This window comes from Pipistrellus hanaki (genome assembly GCF_964339955.1).
Source record: "Pipistrellus hanaki genome assembly, chromosome: 9".
In the NCBI taxonomy this organism is placed as follows: Eukaryota; Metazoa; Chordata; class Mammalia; order Chiroptera; family Vespertilionidae; genus Pipistrellus; species Pipistrellus hanaki.
The window spans coordinates 64,464,413-64,487,384 of NC_140511.1; the positions used below are offsets into that span (position 1 = coordinate 64,464,413).

General features: G+C 41.3%; 1 protein-coding gene across 6 annotated transcripts in view; it reads right to left on the reverse strand.

The window, feature by feature from the left end:
* Positions 1 to 271: 271 nt before the first annotated feature.
* CTNND1 (catenin delta 1) overlaps positions 272 to 22,972 on the reverse strand; it is a 45,230-nt gene continuing 22,529 nt past the window's right edge. For 2 of the 6 annotated variants that reach the window (XM_084894822.1, XM_084894821.1), the window contains 18 exons: positions 22,108 to 22,399; positions 19,855 to 19,926; positions 19,135 to 19,287; positions 17,657 to 18,192; positions 13,582 to 14,045; positions 12,298 to 12,481; positions 11,331 to 11,448; positions 10,464 to 10,617; positions 9,988 to 10,005; positions 9,463 to 9,531; positions 8,530 to 8,657; positions 8,281 to 8,431; positions 6,828 to 7,020; positions 6,390 to 6,504; positions 5,784 to 5,871; positions 4,410 to 4,472; positions 3,448 to 3,551; positions 272 to 2,440 (listed from right to left, as the gene is read on the reverse strand). In XM_084894822.1, the coding sequence (XP_084750948.1) occupies positions 2,429 to 2,440; positions 3,448 to 3,551; positions 4,410 to 4,472; positions 5,784 to 5,871; positions 6,390 to 6,504; positions 6,828 to 7,020; positions 8,281 to 8,431; positions 8,530 to 8,657; positions 9,463 to 9,531; positions 9,988 to 10,005; positions 10,464 to 10,617; positions 11,331 to 11,448; positions 12,298 to 12,481; positions 13,582 to 14,045; positions 17,657 to 18,192; positions 19,135 to 19,287; positions 19,855 to 19,926; positions 22,108 to 22,302 (2,817 nt within the window). In that variant the 5' untranslated portion in view covers positions 22,303 to 22,399 and the 3' untranslated portion in view covers positions 272 to 2,428. The remainder of the gene's footprint in view (positions 2,441 to 3,447; positions 3,552 to 4,409; positions 4,473 to 5,783; positions 5,872 to 6,389; positions 6,505 to 6,827; positions 7,021 to 8,280; positions 8,432 to 8,529; positions 8,658 to 9,462; positions 9,532 to 9,987; positions 10,006 to 10,463; positions 10,618 to 11,330; positions 11,449 to 12,297; positions 12,482 to 13,581; positions 14,046 to 17,656; positions 18,193 to 19,134; positions 19,288 to 19,854; positions 19,927 to 22,107; positions 22,400 to 22,972) is intronic. The other 4 variants (XM_084894824.1, XM_084894823.1, XM_084894825.1 and 1 more) reach the window with 3 other exon arrangements.

Below are 22,972 nucleotides of genomic sequence, written 5' to 3' on the forward strand. Positions count from 1 at the left end.
TCACATTCCTATCTCTAAGTTAGCAATAAGCTTCTCAGGCTCGACTTAGTCACATTTAATTTTTATGAATCTTCGGAGGGAAAATGTTTCATATACAATTAAAAAAGAATGCTGCTTGATAAAGTTGAGATTGAGCTCAAAACAAACCCATCCTGGTACAACCCCCCTCTTGGTGCTCTGGAGAAAAAGCAGCACACACATCAATACATAAGAAAGTAACTAAGATGAAAGGGAGCTTGAAGTGAAGAAATGACACAGACTCCCCCACATACACACTTTAAAAACTTTATTTATATAAAAAAACTCATTTGTTTTTAAAAGCATTAACAAGAAAAAGAAAAACAGAAAAGGTATGGAGCAGAAGACATGCCCCTTAGTAGTGTTCGGTGGGAAGGTGCAATTTTTGGTTCTCTGGAATTGTATGTTTAGTGTTTCTATAAACGGGGGGGAGAAAAAAAAAAAAGACAGTTAAAGGTCCCCAAAAGCCCATGGCTGTTCTATTACCCACACCCCACCAATAAAAAGAGCACCAGCAAAAGAGTAGAGAGGACAAAGGAAACCAAGAGTGGGTCAGGTCAAAGAACGGGGGCAGTTTCCCCTGTGCAGTATGCTCTTAGGGTCAAAGAAGGAAAAGACTCCTTTTGCCAGAAAAGGAGTGGGAAGAAATGGGAAGACAGAAAAGGGGAAATAAGGGATTTTAATGCATAGAGGAAGGGGAAGAGGCCAATGGGTTGTGCATTTTTCTCCTATCCCATACTCTCCATATATAAGGGAAGGGGAGAAAGATGGATGAATTATTTCCAGTTTGCACTGAACATAGCTTTTAGATTAAGGGGAGGAGTCAAAGGCAAGTAAGGAAAAGGATTTTAAAAGAAGGGGGAAAAAATCAACCAGCATAGCAGCTGATTCCTCTAGCCCAAACAGCTAATATACACTAAACTGAAATGAGGAGGTAATCTTGGGGTGGAGGGCAGTTATGAATTCCCTGAAACCCCTTCAGAGATTATGGTATACTCTAGACAACTAAGGAATAAGAGTAATGCCACTAACTCCTTCTACCAACCTCATTTTGTTATCATTAGAGCAGGATTTTTGCAAAATCCCAACTATATACTGTTGAGCAAAAAGCTTGCTATGGCTGAAATTAGAGGGTACACCAATTCCCACTGGAGGATCTGAGGGTCTCTAGGTCACCTCTCCTCTTCTTTCTATTTAGGGCCAATAGTGGATAAAAATCAACAAAATGGAATTTGCAAAATCATGAGAAAAGAAACTGCAGAGGCAAAGAAAGGCACATGGAAGGGAAGGAGGAGGTGCATCCCAGGCCAAAGGCACAAAAAAGAGGCAAAGCCAGGGTCCACCCCCACCTTTTAGGGTAAAGGGGGCAGAAATATGTACATCAAGTCCTTTAGTCAACTAACCAATCCAGGGAGTAGGCAGGAAGGGCAGGGCTATCTGGGTGGGAAAAGGAGAATAGGGCAGCGGGAAGCCAGCTTTGAAGCTTCCTGCCAGTTTCAGACTGATTCATGTACATCCCTACCATCTGCTCCTAGAGGTTCCTTCTCCTCCCCAGAAGACCCCTTTCTGCTCCTTCTGACCCAAAACGCCTTCCTGGACACATTCTCCTCTTTCTACAGCCTCTTGCAAATGGCAAAGCCAAGTTAGCAGACATTATCATAGGATGCGAGAGGAGGGCTAGGATGGCCTCGGTAAGGGGCAGCAGCAGCATCCCCTGGTTGGCACGAGGCTTGGAGAAGAGATGGAGTCTGTAAGTCTTTGATGGTCCCTGCACTGGAGATGAGGAGAGCCCGGTTTCTTAATCTCAGTTCTAGGAGACCTTCCTTACTCAAGGGCCCTTGCCAGATGATATGTGCCAATGTTGCCAGCCTTCTTTGCTTCAAAAATAGTCATTAGGAATAAGGAAGAGCTCACACTTCCCATAAAAAAAAAAAAAAAAAAAAAGCAAAAACAAAAAGTCCCTTCCCCACCAGGAAAAAAAAAATCTCTATTAAGAATCATCAGTTTATCAGATTGCTGTATAATGCATATATAGCATGTGACTTCCAATTCTTCCCACAGCTTCCAATGAAGACTCCCACTCTCTCTCTCTCTCCCTCCGCAGAGGCCAAGAGTTCCAGAGAGAGCTGGCAAAAGAGCTAATCTGCAGCAGTTCTCAAGATATGCATACAACTGAGTCAGGGTTCTTGGGAGCAACTGGAGAGGATCTGGGGTGGGAGGAGGAACAATTAAGCTTCATTGGAAGAAGGAGCTGATGGAAAGAAGGCAGCCACTTAGGGCTATTAGGACAGGCAGCCTGGCGGTTGGCACAATAGTCCAGCGAAGAAAGGGGAAAATCATCAGTCCATTTCACCACCAAAAAAATAAAAGTACATATATTATATGCCCAGATGTAGCGGAGATCGTGATGCTAAATCTTCTGCTGTAAGAAAAAAAGAGAAGGAAATGTTAATAGGGTTGGGAGTAAGAACCAAAAGTCAGTTGACAAATCTGGAAGGAGGAAAGTAGCACATAATGGAGAATCAGATCACCAACGGCCTGCCCCAGCCTCTTAGGCAATAATCACAGAAAAGCACCCCAAGCACCATGTGGCTGAGACGAGTGTCTCTGGCCTGATCAGATCAGCATGATTGGCAAACCACTGGCACACAGGGCCTCCTGTCTCAGCGATGATCTTGGGGGTGGCTAGAGGACATACCATGGGGGGCAAAGACACTTGGTCCCCCTCCTCATCCAAAACCAACACATCCAATTCTTCCTCCAGAGATTCCTGTCCCTCGTCCTGCTGTGAACACATGCAATTTGTTAGTATGGGAATAAGGAAATAGGAACTGTGTGAGTATGTGCTAGATCTAGACCAGTGGTCGGCAAACTCATTAGTCAACAGAGCCAAATATCAACAGTACAACAACTGAAATTTCTTTTGAGAGCCAAATTTTTTAAACTTAAACTTTTTCTAATGCCACTTCTTCAAAACAGACTCGCCCAGGCCGTGGTATTTTGTGTAAGAGCCACACTCAAGGGGCCAAAGAGCCACATGTGTCTCGCGAGCTGCAGTTTGCCGCCCATGGATCTAGGGAAAATGCCCAAATCTGTAAACTCGAGCAAAACAGGGTAATAGTAAGAGAAGGGCAAGATTTCAAGAAAACACAGGTAGGGACAGAAAGAGAGTGATGTTTATGAACAGATCAGTTAGTGTTAGTCATGTCAGTAACACATTTATAGTCTTCTTGCCCCCATCTCGATCGAACATCGCAGCATAAAGGCCCAAGAAATCCTAATAGGAGTCAAAACTCCTACTTTTCCCAAAAGCCCCTACCAGAAGAGGATGTGGTCTTTTTTTTTTTTTTTTTTTTCCCCTGCTTCACAAACATGCAGGCTTCAAAACAGAATCAGCTGCAGAAGGACAACAGTACATAGAAAATTTACCATCAGGGGTGTTCCCTTCAATGGCTCCATTTCGCCTAGATCCCCGGATCGATCCAGTGTTCTATTGTGGTCCCCTCTCTCATTCATTGTAGGATAGTTGTTATCTAAAGAAAGAAGCACACAGAAACATGATACCCCTCTCTAGTGTATACTATATATTAAGCAGATTAAGTGTGAATTAGATGCCTCTGTTAGGAACTGAACTTTGCCAAATGCTCCAGAAAAGCATTAAGGTCTGGTGGTCCCTGACCTAAAAGAACTTGAATCTAATTGGGAAGACAATATATATGAAATATGCAGAGTATGAAATACAGGGTAGGCAAAAGTAGGTTTAGTTGTTGGTATGGAAAATATGCAGTAATTAATAAATAATATAAGAATAAACTCTGGGTTTTATGTACTCACAAATGTAAACCTACTTTTGCCCCATTCTGTGTGCTAATAAAGCTAAACAGACAGAGAGGTCTGTCTATAAGGAATGAGAGTGAGGTGTGCTGCCACAGTTAGTAAGGGCCTACCAAAGCAGACAGGATTTCAGTTAAGTTTTTGGGGATGAGAGAATTTAGAAAGGCAAATGGGAAGGACATTCCAGTAAGAGGTATTACATGAGCAAAATCAAGGAAGTATAGAGTGAAGAAATAGAAGAGCAAGTCAGACCAGGTGGGCTGAAACAGAGCACATGGAGGGAAGGAGCCCGGCATTAGACTATGAAAAAGCTGTAACAGTTTAGGTTCTGTAGGAACAGAGGATGCATATGATCATTTTTTTTTTTTTTAACTTCAAGCAAGTGAGAATGTGGAAGTAGATGGATCAAGTTTCATTAAATTTCTAAATGGCAATGTCCAGTCAATGCTCTTCCAGAATGATAGTGAGGGGTGCTAGAAAACACTGCAGAGTCAGATAGTTCTCCTCATCACAATGAAATAATACTCTATATCCATAGGCGGGAATTAATCACCTACCTAATGATCTTGAGTTTGACCCCATGTTGCTCATCTGAATTTCTTCCCGATCAGGTTTCTTATCTAAATGAAAACAGAAAATTATCCAACTAAAAAAAACGGCCCAAACTGGTTTGGCTCAGTGGATAGAGCGTCAGCCTGCAGACTGAAAGGTCCCGGGTTCGATTCCGGTCAAGGGCATGTACCTTGGTTGCGGGCACATCCCTAGTACGGGGTGTGCAAGAGGCAGTTGATCAATGATTCTCTCTCATCAATGTTTCTAACTCTGTCCCTCTCTCTTCCTCTCTGTAAAAAAAAAAAAAAAAAAAAACCTGAACTTTTCAAAATCTATACTCATCGTAAAAATTGCTCTCTGTCTTTCATCCCTCTCATTTAATTTTTACTGAGTATCCACTATGTTCCAGGCACTAGACAAAGCCCTCATGGGACTTAAAGCAATCCCGTCCCAACAGATTCCTAATATAAAGACCCCTTCACTCTAAACCAGCAATTTTTAAATTACTTGGTCTCAAGACCCCTTTACAGTTTTAAAAATTATGAGGATCCATGCCCAGCTGGTATGGCTCAGTGGTTGAGTGTTGACCTATGGACCAGGAAGTCATGGTTTGATTCCCAGTCAGGGCACATGCTCAGGTTGCAGGCTCAAACTCCTGTGGGGGGTGGGGAAGAGGCAGCCAATCAATGATGTTTCTCTCTCATAGATATTTCTTTCTATATACTATAGTTTTCCCTTCCTCTCTTTCTAAAAATAATCAATAAAAACAAAGAATATAAGAATTATAATAAATAAAATAAGAATATAATGGTTACAATATACACTTAAATGAAAAATTTGCTCATAAAACAAAAGGGTTTTTAAACCCTTTTAAGATATGACCCAAAATAGCAGTGGGTATCTCTAGGCAATAGAAAGAAATGATTTTGTTGTTTTTCTGGTTGCCTGTTATTTTCTAATTTTACAACAGTAAACATGTATTACTTGATATTATATGGAAATATAATAGGAAAAATTAATCATTTTGCAATATATCCATATATCAAATCATGTTGTACACCTTATATTTATACAATGTTGTGTGTCAATTATATCTCAGATAGAGAAAACAGAGAGACTAGGGTTCGTTTTCCAGTCACTTTAAGTCCACTTGCAAAGACAAGGGTCACACCTGGACTAACTACCTGTTTTGTTTTATTTTCGAATGATCAAACTTACCAGCTTATGCATTATAATACTTCTGAAATGAAGTATTATTACTCTCTATCAAAGACTAACTCACTCAAAAAGAAATATATATCCTATTTCTTAGATAATAAGCCCACTAAAGAATAGCAGAGAAGGAATAAAAGCTGAGGGTATGCCCCTGGATACTGTACCTGGTTTCTGGTTCCGGTCAATAAGAGGAAGAGTGCTATCATCATATGAATGACTGCTCTGGCTTCGAGATGCATTGTTTAGATTCACCTGAAGGCAAACATAAAATGCAATAATGTCAGAGTATTCAATTTACCCACATCTTATTCCCTAATGGACACAGATCTTTAGGTTCCCATTCCCAAATACAACTCTTATAAGAAATAAGGGTTAAGTAAATACCTACATAGTGAAACAAGCTAGGATATTATGTTTTCCTGAACAGATTACAAAGATACCAAACACTTGTACTATCAGAAGACCTCGTCTGAGAAAATGGCAAACTCCATCAAAGGGCTGCTGCAGACTTGGGGAAAGTAAAAAAGGCCCCCATCCTTCATTGCCACAAGTATACAAAGTACTCTGTGACATAGAGGAAAACCAGAGCTATTTTGGCAGCAAATGAACTGTCGGCACTATTCACTTAGGGAAAGGAGCAAACCAAATGATTTCTTTACAACCACTGACCAGGGTCAAAAGTACACTCAATGTGATAGTGACAGAGAAGAAAAAGAAACCAAACATCAAGAAAAAAAGGTAAATGTCTCAGACCCTAAGAGTAACCCTACCTGAAAATCTGATTTCTTCCATCCTTCCTTTTCCAGTGGCTTCCGCAGTTCCTTATATCCCCAGATTGTCTGTAATACAAGTGCTGCTGCTCGAACTTCCTTTTCTGAGCGGTTCCTTTTGAGAAAAATAGCACCACATGGAATTTGGATGTAAGACAAGGAAGAAGCTAAGACCCTGTTCTCTCTAACATAATGTAACATATGAACATAAATACCTAAATGGGTAAGATCAAGTCCTGTATTCTGTCCCAAAGAGAGACATAAAAATATTTAATGGAAAAGTCTATTACTAATTTATGAATCAAGATGGAGAACAGAGTAATTAATACCACTTCACATTTTACAGTAATTAATGGAAAATAACCGTAGAAGCAAAAAGGAAACACTCCTTCCTAACAAATCCCCTCTTCCAGTTGTAATTTTAAGTGTTAAGCTCACCCTGATTTGTTGATCAAAACCAGCTTTTCAATACCCTGTGTCTCTCGAAGCTTTTTGGCAGCCTCCAAGTTCTCAGCAATAACCTCGTTGATGGTGTTCAAAATAGAGACCACAGTGTCCTCAGAGAAATTCTGGGAAGAGCTCTGTTGCCCACCTGGCAGATTCTTTACCAAGTTGGGAATAGCATGTTTACCTATAGAAGTGAGACAAAGGAATGTGTGTTTGAAGAACGAGCCGAGTCAGGTATGAGGAGCCTAACACTGCTCTTAACTGCAATGATCATATAAAGTATAGGTACTATCCCTATGAATCCACTGCATTCTCCTATAGGATTACCATATTAAAAGAGTCAAGGAACTAGAATAGCCATGAATTTATTTCCCTCACTATTTCTTTATTTACTCTTTCCTTTTTCAGTCACGTTGAAATAATATGAAATCTTATATAAAAAAATACTACACAGTCCTTTCAGATATTCTAATGAAAACAGTATATTTAATATTATAATAGTTCAATAGAACATAATCATTATGAATTTAAAAAAAACACAAATATCTGGACTCTGCCACTTATGAGGTATTTTAACTTTGAGCATACTATTTACTGACCTGAAGTTTCCTTATCCTATTTAAAAAAAAAAAAGAACCTTTTCAAAGTGCTGACAATCAAATGAGAACACACGGAAGTGCTTAACAAGGCCTACTAACAAAATAAAGTGCTTAAAAATAATAGCTGTGGCCCTGGCTGGATGGTTCAATTGATTGGAGCATCATCCCGTACACCAAAAGGTTGCAGGTTAGATCCCAGATTGGGCCACCAATCCATCGGGGAGGCAACCGATAGATGTTTCTTATGTCGATGTTTCTCTCTCCCTCCCTTCCTCTCTCTAAAACCAATAAATATATCTTGGGAAGAGGATTTAAAAATAATAGCTATTATTGTTCCATTTTTAGAGTCATCACTTCTTGTCTTTCTAAGAACCATTCAACTACAGTTGAACCCTGAACAACATGGGGTTTGAACTCAGCAGATCCACTTATATGCAGATTTTTTAAAATAAATATTATAAATGTATTTTCTCTTCCTTATGATTTCCTTAATAACATTTTCTTTTCTCCAGCTTACTTTGTGAGAATATAGTATATAACACATATAACATATAAAACATGTGTTAATCAACTGTTTAGTATGTTATTGCTAAGGCATCCAGTCAAAAATAAGTTATTTAGTAGTTAAGTTTTTGGGGAGTCAAAAGATATATGTGGTTTTGACCGTGTGGGGCTGAGCACCCCGCGCTGTTCAAGGTCAATTGCATAAACCTTTGCTACCCTTGCATTCACAGACTATGAAGGATCCTTCCTCTCAATCATTTCAATAAATAAATTACTTAGCACCTGATGGATTAAAACACTGTACTAGATGCTGAGGGAATGGTTAACATCCTACTCCTTACCAATTAATTCTTTGTTGCGAGCATCCACAGCCAGATTTCTCAGAGCTCCAGATGCGGCTTTCACTACCCGCTCATGTTCATTGGTCAGAAGGTCAGCAATGGCAGAAAGAGCCTTCTCTTGACGCAGAGCAGAACGGATGTATCGACCATACTAAAAGTAGCATATGGAGGTGGAAGAGATTACAAAAGGATGCAAACTAGTTATCTAAGTGCTCCCACCTCCAAATGCATTTTCTAAAAGGTACTCACTGTCCAACGCCCAGCACACAAGTTCTGGATAGCCCCAGCTGAGGCTTCTAAGATGGCAGGAGTCTTGCTCTCCTTGAGGAGTGAGATGTATATCCGAACCACCTCTGGCTGAAATAAAAGCTCATAGCCTACACAAGAAAGGACAAGAAAGCAGAGGATACTAATTAGTACCTACAAACCAGGCTACGGCTGACTGAAGTCCAGCCTTTATTCTGTACTGATGGGTTTGTGCTCCTATACCATTAGGCTCCCTCACTCACCTACCCACCCAACAGCAAGCTCAGGGGCTTGATTCCACATCTCCTTAAGAATAATTAATCATGATCAGAGCAGAACAGATATCAACTCATCATTTGCAACGTGTCTCTCCTCCTTCCTTGCCTCTTCTCTCCCCCAGTTTGGCAGCCGGCATGGGTAATTAGGGGATTCATTTGCTCATTGATAGCACTCAGGGTTAAAAATTCCTCATCTCAAATGAATTATTTCTAACTTGACCAAGTCATTCTTCCCACCTTTTCTGTGACTAAGTAAAAGGGCCTATTGTAGATTTAATGGCATCTAAAAAATTTATATCCTGGAGAGCTGGGAATTCTGGATTCACTGTATGGATGAATATAAAGATCCAAACTATGATAAAGAGGCTTCTTATAATAAGTAATGTTTAAGACCCAGGAACTACTGTGGCTACATAAGGTACCCAAATTTCTAATCATCCAAATCTTATCCTACCCTCAATAATGTGAATAGTTGCCATAACAAGCAAGTTACTGCTATACTATAGTTTCCCAATACTTTCATCATCACTTTAAATCCATAAATCAGAAAAGACAGAATAGTAAGCATATTGTATAGTCTAGGGTTCGGCTACCAAATAGTTATCTGTGGAAAATGTTTATGAGACCCTTGGAAACTGAAAAGAAAAAAATAACTTACCTCGAGCAGGACTAGTTCTTTTAGGGAAATCCACTGTGTCATTTGCTGGAACTTCTGCAGGTTTTTTCCCTTTGGAAATTAAAAAAAAAAAAGGGGGGGGGGGGGGGATACAAAGTTTAAGAAAGGGAAGAGTCCACCTGGTGCATTTTTTAAATTATTATTCTTTAGTCAAAATCTTTGAATCAGAGATGCATTGAATCGGGGGGGGAGGCAGGGAATATCCAGGCCCCCAGCTTGTCCCAGCAGGGGGTTGTGCAGAAACAAGGACAGAAAACAGGCAGCAGAGAGGTAAGATAAGGATAACCACAGCTTTTGCTATTGTCCTGAGTTCTGGTAACTGGGACTGCTGCCCAGAAATAGCATGCCATGGGCCATTAGCTCAGATGAGCTAAACTTGTTTCAGTGGTCTTCCTCAATTTTCCTACATGCATCCACAGGGAAGGGTTAGGCAAGGAAATACTAGGGAAGCTAAAACCAAAACATGCACATTAGAAGTAGATAAGCACCTTAAAAGATTCCACTCACCTCTGGAGAACCACTCATCTTCCAGTGTATCACCCAAGGTGGAAAGCAGAGGGTAGAAATGAAGGAGGAAAAATGCAGGAGAGAGATGTCAACAGAATTATGAGCAAATAAGCAGGAGAGCAAAGAAAAAGAAAAGCATGGGAAACACAAAGGAGGAATGGAGAGAAGGCCCCAGATTAGCTGAGTTCTCATCCTTCACTGCCCCAATGACTGATACTACTACCACCACCACCACCACCACCACCACCACCACACCACCACCACTACCACACCACACCACCACCACCACCACCACCACCACCACCACCTTCTTGAATAAAGCACACAACACAGGGGAAGCAGCAGCACAGCACAAGGACATACTTGATGGGCCAGATCCTATACTGCTCAACAAGTATTTTGCAACTAAAGTTAAAAGCATTCCTTCCTTTCCCGGTCCTACATTAAAGAGCAAGAAGGAAAGAGCTAAGACTAACCTTTGCCCTTCTTGGCCCCAAAGCAACTAGCAGCATGTGGCCCAGTATTGTTGGCAACACTGGGAGGTGCCTCTTGGTAACGTTCTGCCTGTGGAATCTCCCGATGAACTTGATACGACAAGTTCCGAAGAAGGCAAACACAGTTCTCCACAAGCTTGGGAATATAAGAGAAAAGACTCGATGAGAAAAGATAATGCATAATGACTTCCCATAATTCAGATATTACAATACTGATCCAAAAAGCATAGTCCAATCCATCATTTCTAACAGCCTCTAAGTGCCCCAAGCATCTCAAAATCCTATAGCCCCTGGCTAATGGAATGACACATTTGGTGAATGGCACAAAACTTAGGGTCTTTTTCCTTAAGCTTTTTACTTTTTCCTACTTAGTAAAATGTACAACTCTGGAAGTATGGCTAAAGAGCTTAAAGTACAGAGGTGAAGAAAATCCTAAAAAACAAGTTTCTCCTAAAGTGAATACCCATTTTAGGGAGTAGGGGCTAGTTTAGGTATCTAATATTATTTAAAAGCTTGGAATGAGCCGAAACCGGTTTGGCTCAGTGGTAGAGCGTCGGTCTGCAGACTGAAAGGTCCCAGGTTCGATTCCGGTCAAAGGCATGTACCTTGGTTGCGGGCACATCCCTAGTAGGGGGTGTGGTGTGCAAGAGGCAGCTGGTAGATGTTTCTCTCTCATCGACGTTTCTAGCTCTCTATCCCTCTCCCCTCCTCTCTGTAAAAAATCAATAAAATATATTTTTAATAAATAAATAAATAAATAAATAAATAAATAAAAGCTTGGAATGACAGGTCTGCATTTCAGGTATCTCATGGTTGTTTTAAGTGGAATTCACTCAGCCATTAACTTACCTTGCTGTCTGAATCCTTCTGCCCAATCTCAGCCTGAACAATGAAAATGAGGGCATCCACTAAACCATCACATTCCCGAAGTTTCCGTCGAGCTTCACTCCTCTCTGAGCTGACATTCCTAAAGGGAAAAGGAGAAGTGACAAGATGATTCAAATCCAGAAATACCCCCCCTTAAAATTCCTCAACATCTACAAGTTTCCTCACTACCTTTTTTATAACAAATAATGAATATTCTACAATAGGTAAGGCACTGCGACTGAAATTAAGTAAGATAGTCTTTGCTTTCAAGACATTAAGAACCAGGCCAGAGGCAGGGGGCAGAGAGGGTGTCAATAAAGATGGAATAGATGCTTCTTGTATATACGTATAAACGAAGAAAGGAGCATAGCACATAGGAGAATATCCCAAAGAGAGAAAGAACGTATTGTATCAATCATAGAATGTAAGAAGAAATCAGAAAAACCTTCAAAAAATAAAGGCACTTGAGTTTAGCATCAAATGAAATATAAGGAGAGAAGGGCACTACAAATAGAAGAAAAAAAACACACACAAAAAAACACACAGATCTTCTTCACCCTACACCCCACCCTTCTAGGGCTCTGTATTCTTTTTGTTGCATTGATCACAACCTGACCTGAAATACAGATAATTGAAAGCAGAGGCACAAATGCAGGACTAGGTACCAAACATGTGGTAGGGACCGAACAAATGTTTACCAACTTAAATGAACAAAGTCAAAGAGGCACAGAAGCGAGGATATGTGGGAACAGCAAGTAACCAACATCATGGTGTATGAGGTATACAAGGAAGTAGCAACAAAGGTAGAAAGACAGGTTGGAGTCATAGCCTGCAATAGAGATACAATGGAGGCAGAATGACAGGCTAAAGAATATGAACGTTCTTTTTAAGGAATTTTAAATTAGTCCTTAAAAATTCAATCTTCATACTCTCAAAGCCCTTGTGTTACCTAAGGCAGCCAGCTGTGTTGGTAAGCACTGACTCCCACTCAATATGGCGTGGCTTACAATCTTCGTTAGGTTCCCGCTCCCAGCCAGAATGCGGAATGATCACTTCGTCTGTCAAGGCATGCAGGGCATGGTCCACAATCTCCATTTTGATTGAGTCATGGGATGAGAGATTCCACAGGGTTCCTGGCAGAGACAACTCGTCAGACAGTTCTTCAGCACCCAAAATATGCTTGAAGAATGCCAAAGAGAATCCCCTATTCCATCATTCCGCAGTCTTCCCCAATGACTAAATACCTTGTAATGAATGATAGTCAAGCTTTTGTTTGTGATCCACAGTAAGAAATGTATTTTTACATTATGGCTCAATACAAATATACATATCATAAAACAGTTTAATAAAACAATTCTTATTATAAGCAATGCTTACTAAAATATCTACACCAGAGTTTCTCAACAGCTAGATTTTGGGGCCAGTTAATTCTTTGTTGTGGGGAGTTGCCTGTCCATTGTTAGATACTCAGCAGTATCTCTGGTCATTACTCATTAGCATTCTCCACTCCCATCCCACTACCAGTTATGACAATCAAAACTGTCTTCACACACTGCAATTGTCCTCTAAGATGCAAGATTGCCCCCAATTGAAAACCAACCATTATTGCAATTTCCTTCCTTCCTTTTGGAACACTGCCTGTGATCTACAAATTGTGTTCAATAGACACTAACAAATTACAACCCACAATCTGAAAAATCACTCTTCTAAAGAGAGGACCACAAGCTCAAATGCCTACACATGCCAGAAAGGTGGGTCAAAATAAACAGATATTTAACAGAAATTTTAAGAACATGAACAAATGGCAATGATACTCAGCTTTAATGTTTATGCAACAACTCATGGCAGTAGTTGGTCAGAATAATAGAATGTGTTGGGAATTATTGCAAACTAGAGAACACATACCTCAATCAGCACAGACCAACTACTGTCAGATAGCAAAATAGATGCAATGATACCAAGCAGTTCTTACACATTGTTAACAAAAGCCAAGAATCTGGGAATTCTAAGTGAAATCTTCTGAATTTTAAACATTAGCAACAAATTCTTTAAAATTTTTTAAACCCTGCATGAACCAAACAAACCTGTGAGATGAATTTGACCCTAAGGCCGTTAGTTCACAACCTTTAATTAAAAGTAAAAAGGACTGGAAATCCTTCTAGCACTCAGTATCTCCAGAGGTAAAAGTTACCCTATTCTCGCAGTTTCCCTTAGAGTTAGACCTACAGCTTACCAGTAATGACTTCCGTGAGGTCCACATCACGAGCCTTACGGAGCAACCGCACAAGGGCAGGAACACCATCACAGTTTTTTATGGCGATCTTGTTATCCTGGTCCCGCCCAAAAGAGATATTCTTGAGAGCCCCACAGGCTCCAAGGTGCACTTCCTTTTTGGGGTGGTCTAACAATCCCACCAGTACTGGGATGCCCTTGAGCTTCCGGACGTCAGTCTTCACCTTGTCATTGCGATAGCACAAATGTTGCAGGTAGGCAGCTGCATTGGACTTGACAGCATCCAAGCGGAATCCTAGCATGGCTATCACTTCCGGCAGCTCTGGCTGTCTCCAGTTGGGGGGTGGAGGCCCTCCCTTGCGCAGGCTATCCAAACTTGCTAAACTTCCTCGTTCATGCTGGGCCAAAGGAGCCCAATAGTACTGGTCTGAGGGCACCTCCTCACCAATCATGTCTTCATAGCTCCTGCAGTGTTGGAAGAACCAAGAGGAAAAAGGGATATATCAAGCTGGTTTCCCGAGTGTTCCCATTACCTCCTCTTCTTCATGGTAGGAGTAACCCCAATTCTAGTACACTAGATCTTATCTCTACTTTGAATAATTATATATCGATCAATTTTTCTTAATGAGATAAAATAATAATTTTAAAGGCATCTTCAACTAGATTGAAACTATCTTTTTTTCCTGGGAAGTTAACAAGCATTCAGAGACATTAATCACAAAACAAGATCCAAATGCTGCTTAGCAGTGAATGTTACCCGACAGCTTAACTTCTCTGGATAGACTGAAATAAAGTTTCAGACAGCAGTTAACCAAAGCAACTGACTCAACATCACAGTGAAGTCAGCAAACAATGCCTGAGAACACTTATTATAAGCCCATAACTAAATAGGAAATGAGACATTTACACACAGGAAATAGCTAGTGGGATCTGATTTGATTCCCATTCAGGGCACATATCCAACAGGTCACTGATTTGATTCCCATTCAGGGCACAAGTCCAGGTTGCAGGTTCAATCCCCAGTAGGGAACATGCATGAGGCAGCTGATCAATGTTTCTCTCTCATCTGTTTCTATCTCCCTTCCCCTCTCTCTAAAATCAATAAAAACATTAAAAAAAAAAAAAAAAAGTACAGGGCTTCTTACATCATATGAGGATCTGGTTATATATGAGGTAGAAGTCTGAACATTAATTTTCACAGTTCATCCCAAGGTCACCTCTGTTATTCAACAAATGGGTTGGGCTGATTTCCAGCCCTCAAATTCTAAAGGCAATACCTCCAATTCTGTCAAAATAGAGACTACTGATCACTATCACATTTTAGATACCCAGTCACTAAGAAAAAGAACATAGACAAAGCAATTGAAGGTAGAGATTATTATTCCTATTTCAGTACTAACAACAACCACTAGAGGGTGAGTCTGCCACACTATCATTTATTCATAACCACCAGGAAGGAATAGACCCATTATCTGTTGAGCTCATCTCACACTGCGGCTCCCACAGGAGAAAGGAGAATCTATTGTGTGGAACTCTCCAAATAAGCACACTGTTTGTTCCACAAAACCACTCCCACTGTCACCAAACCCTCAAGGTTAGCCTAAGCAAAGGGCCTTATAGCTGTCAATATCAACCACTCAACAGTAATTTAGATGAACAAAGCATTTAATAAAAAGCATTCGTTTTTAATGTCATTGAAACAAAATGTACAGGTTATATAGCTAAATTTCTAAGATAGGCTACTAAACAGTATATTAGAAAGATTCCATTTCAGTAGGGGAAAAATAAAGTCAGAGTCTATTTACATGTATAGGAAAAAGAACTCAAAGGAAAAATGCACCAAAGTGTTAACAGTAAGTCTTTATTAGTGTAACAGTAAGTATTACTGTGCTGTTTTTTCTCATTTTGGAATGAGCATGTTTAATTTTTATTATTATTTTAATATAAGTAATTACAATAACCATGATTTTGGTCATTCAAGAAATAGGTCCTTCTTTACAAGCAGTGGATCATGACATTCTTTCCTTTGTTTTACCAATAACAAGGCTGTGTCCCGAGAGATTAAATGACTTGCTCGAGGCTACAGAGCCAGGGGCAAAGGTACAACTAGAACTAAAACCTTCTGGTTCACTGCTTTTTCCACTAATCATTATGCCTTACTGTTTTTGTTTGACCTTGTATTACTCTCCTAGGCCCGGAACAGGAAGTTACAAATGTTCTTTCTAGTCAAGCAGGTTTCCAAGTCCAATGCCACATTGGAACAAACCCAAGAACCAGGCCCAAAACCCTCTCTAAGTCAACTGTCACAACAAGGGACAGCAGAGAATGGCCTGGTCACCCACACCCACGTAGGCCCAATCGCTCTACTAATGAGGAAGTCAGAAAACATAGACTAGTCAGTAATCAGTAATCAGAAGGAGCCAACACCCTGGGCAGACTCCTTAGGTGATAGCTGTTAACAACCCTAGCTCCAGCTAAGGTCTGCTGCCCCACCCCCTACCCTCAGCCCACCCCCACACCCAAGAATAAAAGGTGAGTCACATGGGAGTTGGATTAGAAGTCCAAGTTACCTGAAAGGGGAGTGACTCTGGTTTAGATAATGGAGCCTATACCCCTGGAACCAAAGCTACCTAATATGAGGAAAGTGAGCACCAAGGCATTTTTTTAGAAGGTCATGACCTCATACAGAAATTCAGCAACAGCTGCTAGGCTATACTTACCATCAAGACATCTACAAATCTTCTCCCCTACTTCTTAATTCCTTTTAACTGGAAAACACTGTCTCTGATTTATTCTAAAGCAGGACTGGCAATTCATGGACCAAACCTGTTCTTGTACAGCCCCAGAACTACAAACGGTGTTTACATTTAAAAGATTGTAAAAAAGGCCCTATAGCTCAGGGGTTAGAGTACTGGTCTTGTAAAAGATTGTAAAAAGACCACCTCGACCAGCCAGTATGGCTCAGTGGTTGAGTATTGACCTATGAACCAGGTAGTCAGTGGTCACGGTTCGATTCCCAGTCAGGGCACATGCCTGGGTTGTGGGCTTGATCCCCAGTGTGGGGCGTGCAGGAGGTAGCTGATCAATGATTCTCTCTTCCTCCCTCTCTGAAATCAATAAAAAAAAATTTTTTTTTTTAAAGAGCACTACCACAATAACAATATACAACAAAAATTACATATGGCCTGCAAAGGTTCTTCACAGAAAAGGTTTGCCCCATTCTCAAACATTCTTTCAAGGCAAACCATCTACCAGTCCAAATATCAATCACTCCCTTTTTCACACCAAAGAATCCCCAGGGATGAGTAGGAAAGTCAGAGTAGACAGCTGCTTCTCAAAGTGTCAATAATGTACCATCCTCTAAGAATACTACCTCTGGTTTCACTTTATAAGCAACTATAAGAACCTACAGGGCTTTTGTGATTTGTTTTTAAGCTGAAGCCAGTTTGGCTCGGAAAGGTCCCAGGTTTGATTCTGGTCAAGGGCATGTACATTGGTTGCGAGCACATCCCCGGTAGGGGGTGTGCAGGAGGCAGCTGGTCGATGTTTCTCTCTCATCGACGTTTCTAGCTCGCTCTCTCTCTCCCTTCCTCTCTGTAAAAAATCAATAAAATATATTTAAAAAAAAAAAAAAAGATTTGTTTTTAAGACTAAAACCACAACAGAAAAGGTTTTTATACCTGTCTATTCTGACCCTGAAAACCTAAAACCCTTAACTCTGTTCATAATAACAAACTAGAAGCTCAGAAACAAGTGAATATTCCCTAGTCTCAGGCACCAGGCTCCTTTGTGGTGCTCCCTATCACCAAAGGGAGCCAGATGTTAGACTGAAATAACAGAAACTCTTGGCAAAAAGCAACAGCCACAGTTTAGGACATAGACCAATAATCATCACAAGCTGTTCTCTATCATTAGAATCTGTAACTTTTAAAAGAGGGGGTTAAAGCAAGTTGCTACTTATTTAAATCAGAAAAGGGAAGAACAGGGTGGACTTCCACAAGAAAAAGGAAAGGAGACCATAAGGTAATAAGAAGGGAAAGAAAGAGCTATCTTTTCCTTCCCATTTTCTTGCTTACCTGAGGCGCCGGCGAGGGTCAGAGGGGGTGCCAGTCCGACGGGCAGTGCCATAATCAGACATCATGCCGTAATCCAGGTCATCGTAGCCCATGCTACGTTGGTCATCTTCTAGACCATAAGGCTCTGGATGAAAGCGATGCAAATCTACGCTGCTCCCACCTACCCGAACCTGGGGCTGTGGCCCATAGACATCCTGTCTACTAGGTGCCCGGTAACCTTCCATGCTGGGCCTATACCGTTCCTCAATGCGGGTCACCCGGGACAGACTGCCATAGTTGTCACTGCTAGGTGGATAGCCATCTTCATAGTGGCGGCTATATCCATCAGGAGGGTAGTGGAAGTTCCTGGGAAGGGTAGCAGTGCCTGCCTGCCCCACATAGGGACCAGGTCCCCCATTGCCATTCTTACGGAAATCACGACCCAGTGTCTGGATATAGTTGTTAGAAACTGATGAAGGATCAACAGGCAGTCCGTCTGGTCCCATAGGGATTGGCTGTACTGTCCGAGTTGTCACAGTCTTTACTACTTTCTTGACCTTTAGGTAAGAAAAAAAAAAAAAATTAATGAAGTCCTGGCCAGCATAGCTCAGTATGTAGAAGCATCGTCCAGTACACCAAGAGATCTCAGGTTGTGGGTTCGATCCCTGACCCAATCAGGGCAAATGCAGGAAACAACCAACCAGTGTTTCTCTCTCACATGGATGTTTCTATTTCTTTTTTTTTCTTTTTTCTTTTTCTTTTTAATATATTTTTATTGATTTCAGAGAGGAAAGGAGTGGGAGAGACAAAAACATCAATGATGAAAGAGAACCACTGATCAGCTGCCTCCCACACACCCACTACGGGGGATCGAGCCCGCAACCCATGCATACGCCCTTGATGGGAATCAAACCTGCAACACTTCCGTCTGCAAGCCAATGCTCTATCCACTGAGCCAAGCCGGCCAGGGCTCACATGAATGTTTCTTTACCTCTTCTTCTCTCTCTCTCTCTCTCTCTCTCTCTCTCTCTCTCTCTCTCTCTCTCAACACAACCCCTCTCTCTTAAAAAAAAAAAAAAAAAAAAATCAATGAAAATGTCCTCAGGATGAGGATTTAAAGAAAAATTAATGAAGTATAGAATATAAGCTTAAATTCTAAATTACTCTAAGCAAGAAACCCCTATCTCTACTCACTTTACATAGAAATGTTTCTTATCCTTCTCCCCACCTTATAGGAAGTCCCCAGACAGGCAAACTGCCCTTGCAGTAAGTATGCCAATACGGATACCTACTGTAGATCCGGATACACCTTCTCTCTTCTCCATTCCATTCCATTTTCTCATATCTCACCTATCTTCTATGTCTGGACAGATATCACTTTTGCTTTCACTACAGATCAGTGGCCCTTTGCCCACCTTAATTAAGTGCTTAACCCCTCCCCTAATAGAAACCATAGGAAGACCTCATACAAATCCCAGATCTTATAAATCTTAGCTTACTGTGGTCTCTGTGCGGCGAGTGGTTCCATCATCCGAGGTTTCCACAGAGACAACAGACATGGCTCCCTCAGGGTCTTCCTCCGTATAAGTCTCCACAATCTGCCCTGGCTCCTGCATCCTGGGGATGGTGCTGTAGAGAAGGTGACTGTGATCCTATAGAAAAGAGAGGGGGGGAAAAAAGAGTTACTATTAAGCCATCAAAATGAGGAGTACTGTCTTCTGAAGAGAGACTCCTAATGCATCCTAATGCATCTTCTATGGGCCCCAGGACTTTAGAGTGGTGGCTGTTCCTATCTTTTGAACTTGTACAGAAAGACAGGAGATATAATTTCCCAGTTCTAACAAGAACTTTTAAGATTAACCAAAAAAATCTCAATTAAGAGCCATCTTCTAACTCTGTTACCCTTCAGGTACTGCCTACGGCTCAAGACCAGCCAGAGTTTAGGTAGGATTTTCTGCAAAGTAGGCTCACACCCATTCTAGAAAGGGGATACAGTAATTGAGGGATCAAATACTGAATCAATGGTCATTAAAATTCATCCCAAAATAAAAACTTATATTCTTTGAAGCTCCACTGTTTTATTTTCCTAAATAGAAGAAACCAATTAATGGGTGCTTACAGTGTGTTAGGCACTTAGCAAGACACCAGTATAGTCTTATAGGATGGGGAAATATGAAGATACACATGATGCAACCCAAACCTTAAACCCAAAGAATTACCTGGGGTCCGTTGAGTTTCAGATCTGAAAATTTCTGTCGATCAAGGTCAGCATCGCCCACAAACCGGCCGTTCTGAAACATAGCCCAAAGAAGACAATTCATTTTGTGGCCTTCCTTTGCTCTATCAAACACAAATGATCTTTTTTCCCCAAACAGGAAAAGGGCTTTCAAGAAGGTATTTGTGGTCTGGAGTCCTTCTGTCAATACTCATAAAAGAACCACATCACTCCTTAGTCTTAGCACTTTCTCAAAATTGGAATCAGACCTGGAACTCTGGCAGACTAGATCTATGGAACATAAGAATGCAAGCTCCATGAGGGCAGACAGTTTGGGGGGATGGGGTCGCCAGTTCTGTTTAATAGTGTACCCCTTTATGCCTTGAACAGTGCCTGACACATAATAGGCACTTAAACTACTTGCCAAGTAAATAGCTGAGACTTGTAAGTTTCCCAGAACACTATCTTTTTGGAAAGCCATACGAATATAAGGAAAGTTGGAAAAGTTAGGTTGGGGAGTTTCCAAAAGCCTCCTTTATTGCTCTACTACTACTGAAAACTCCCATACCAGGCAGCTTTTTAAAGAAAGAAGCATGAGCTATGAGTCTCCCTTTCAAAATAGGAAGAAAACAAGTACCCCCAACTCCCCTCAAGCAAACAGATGTCTCAACATCTTCATCATTAATTATTAAAGCCACAGAACACATTAAAAAATGTCACCCTTACATTGTTCTGTCTTAAACTGCAGGAAATAGACTATTGACATTATACTACATAAAATACACTTGACTGCTCCTCTTCCAATATAATACAGTGAGATCCAGCCACCTTGGGAGATTCCTCCCCCACCCTACTCCCATTACATAGAGTGTGTAATGCTGTAGGGAGAGGAAGTTAAACATTATTTTCAGGAAGAAGGAAGGGTGTGGTTTCATTGCTGAGCAGAAGTTAAAAATAAAAGAGAAAGACAGGGAAACTATATACTATAAATCCTGGAATTCCCCACCACCTCCAAGCCTGAGCAATCTTGCTCTCCCCTTTCAATATACGCCTCTCATCCCTAACCCTCTATTCTGGTGTTTATAAAAATTCTAGGAATGTTACAAACATACTGCCTCCAAATTCCTGACCATCCCCCAATAGGAATTCTGTCTTCTCTGTCTTAAAAATAATTAAGAAATCAGTAAAAAGGGCTACTGAAGCATGAGCACTGTTTCTCTTAAGATGCAGTCTATCAGGTAATGCCTAGAGATTACACACATACACACACACACACAAAAAAAAAAAACCTCAGACAGATTACATCATAGTAAGGTTAGACTAGAGAAATTGTAAGAAACACAAGATACTTCTTATTTCTAACACCAACTCTCCCAAGTCACATCACAGAGCCAGCCAACCCAGAGACCACTGGCTCCTGTGGCTATCTGGGTTAAACTAGAGCATGATGCTCCCTCTCCAACTTTAACAAACAAAATTAACAATGACCCCTTCCTCCAAGACATGATTTGCACAGCCAACAAAAAGAGCACACAAGAACAATATGGAACAGGAATACACAATTTATGGACACTGCCACACCTCCTGAGTACATACTGTTCTCTGAGGGAGACTGAATTGAAATTGAGAGTACAAGGTGCCCAACTTTCCTGACCACAAGCAAGCATTTACCTTCCTGGATTTCTGATACCAAGGGGGAGGGATAGGAGATCAGAGAAAACAGAAGTAACCTGAGTACAACTCCAAACTCTATGATCTACTATTATTAGAAGTGCATACCAGCCCTGCTGGTGTGGCTCAGTGATTGAGCATCAACCCATGAACCAGTAGGTCACCGGATGATTCCTCATCAGGGCATATGTCCAAGGCTGCAATTCCCAGTGGGGAGTGTGTAGGAGTTAGCCATTCGATGTTTCTCATCTACATTTCTCTCTCTCCCTCTCTCTCCCTCTCTCTTCCTCTCTCTCTTAAGCCAATAAAACTTTTTTTTTTTCATTGAATTGCATACCAACCCAGAAATCCCACTCCAGCAAAACTGGAAATGAGGTGGATGCTTCTAGAGATAAGTACACCCAACTCAGCACAGCAGCAACATATTCCCTATCTCTTAATATCTGTTTTCCTTGTCAAGATTCATCATAAAGCATGAGCTCTGGGCAGCCCATCACCATGAGGAAAGTAGTTTCCAAGAATAATCACAGCCTCTCTATGACCAGGTCAAAGTCCTACCTGCAGGTCTGATGGAGAGAGGGGTTACCTGATGCCGGCGGGTGAGGGTGCCGTTGGCCATGAGTGGGTTGGCATCTTGTGGTGAGACCCGGACGCGTTCCAGTTGCGCCGAGACGTGGCGCCGTTCCTCCTCCAGCGCCCGGGTCAGCTTCTCAAACTGGGCCTCTTGTTCCTTCACAGAGGCTAAGATGCTGGCGGTCGACTCCACCTCTGAGTCGTCCATGAAGGTAAGGGGCAGAGCCGCAGCAGGGCAGGGTAAAAAGGAAGGTGGATCACAGAGGGAGGAGGAAGGAGGGAGAAGGCCCCCCCCTCACTTCACACTACCGGGGAGAAGGCAAGAGAGAGGAGAGAAAAGGTCACAGGTCAGAGAAGACAGATGGATTATTCATCCCAGAGCCAAAGATGCCTTCTTGTGGTTTTTACTGCAGTGCAGAAAGCGAGCCACCACCAAGTCTGAGAGCCCATCACCAGTGTCTGCTCAAGTAGAATCCTTTGCCCATTATCCCTTTTAACACCCCTTCAGAAATAACGACTGAAAGGTAAGGTACAACTAGATCCCAGTCTCTACACTGTTGGTAGGAGAGGAATAATGTGGCTAAGTGCTACAGTCATGACATGAGATTAAAATTATATTCTTTGTTCTGGAAAATTCTGCTGGCATCAACTTAATGGAAGTTGTGCAAATAATCACTTATTGACCTGAAGGGACAAGCCACTTCTAGAGATAATGGGACAGTTACAAATCTTACTTAAAATCTCACCCAAAACTGAACACTGAAACTGCTCCATTGGTGGCAAAATATACTAAATGAATATGCTAATTAAAAGACCAATAAAAAGTGAAGTAGTAGAAAAAACTTCCCACCAACAAAGCTGGGAAACAAAATTAAGGC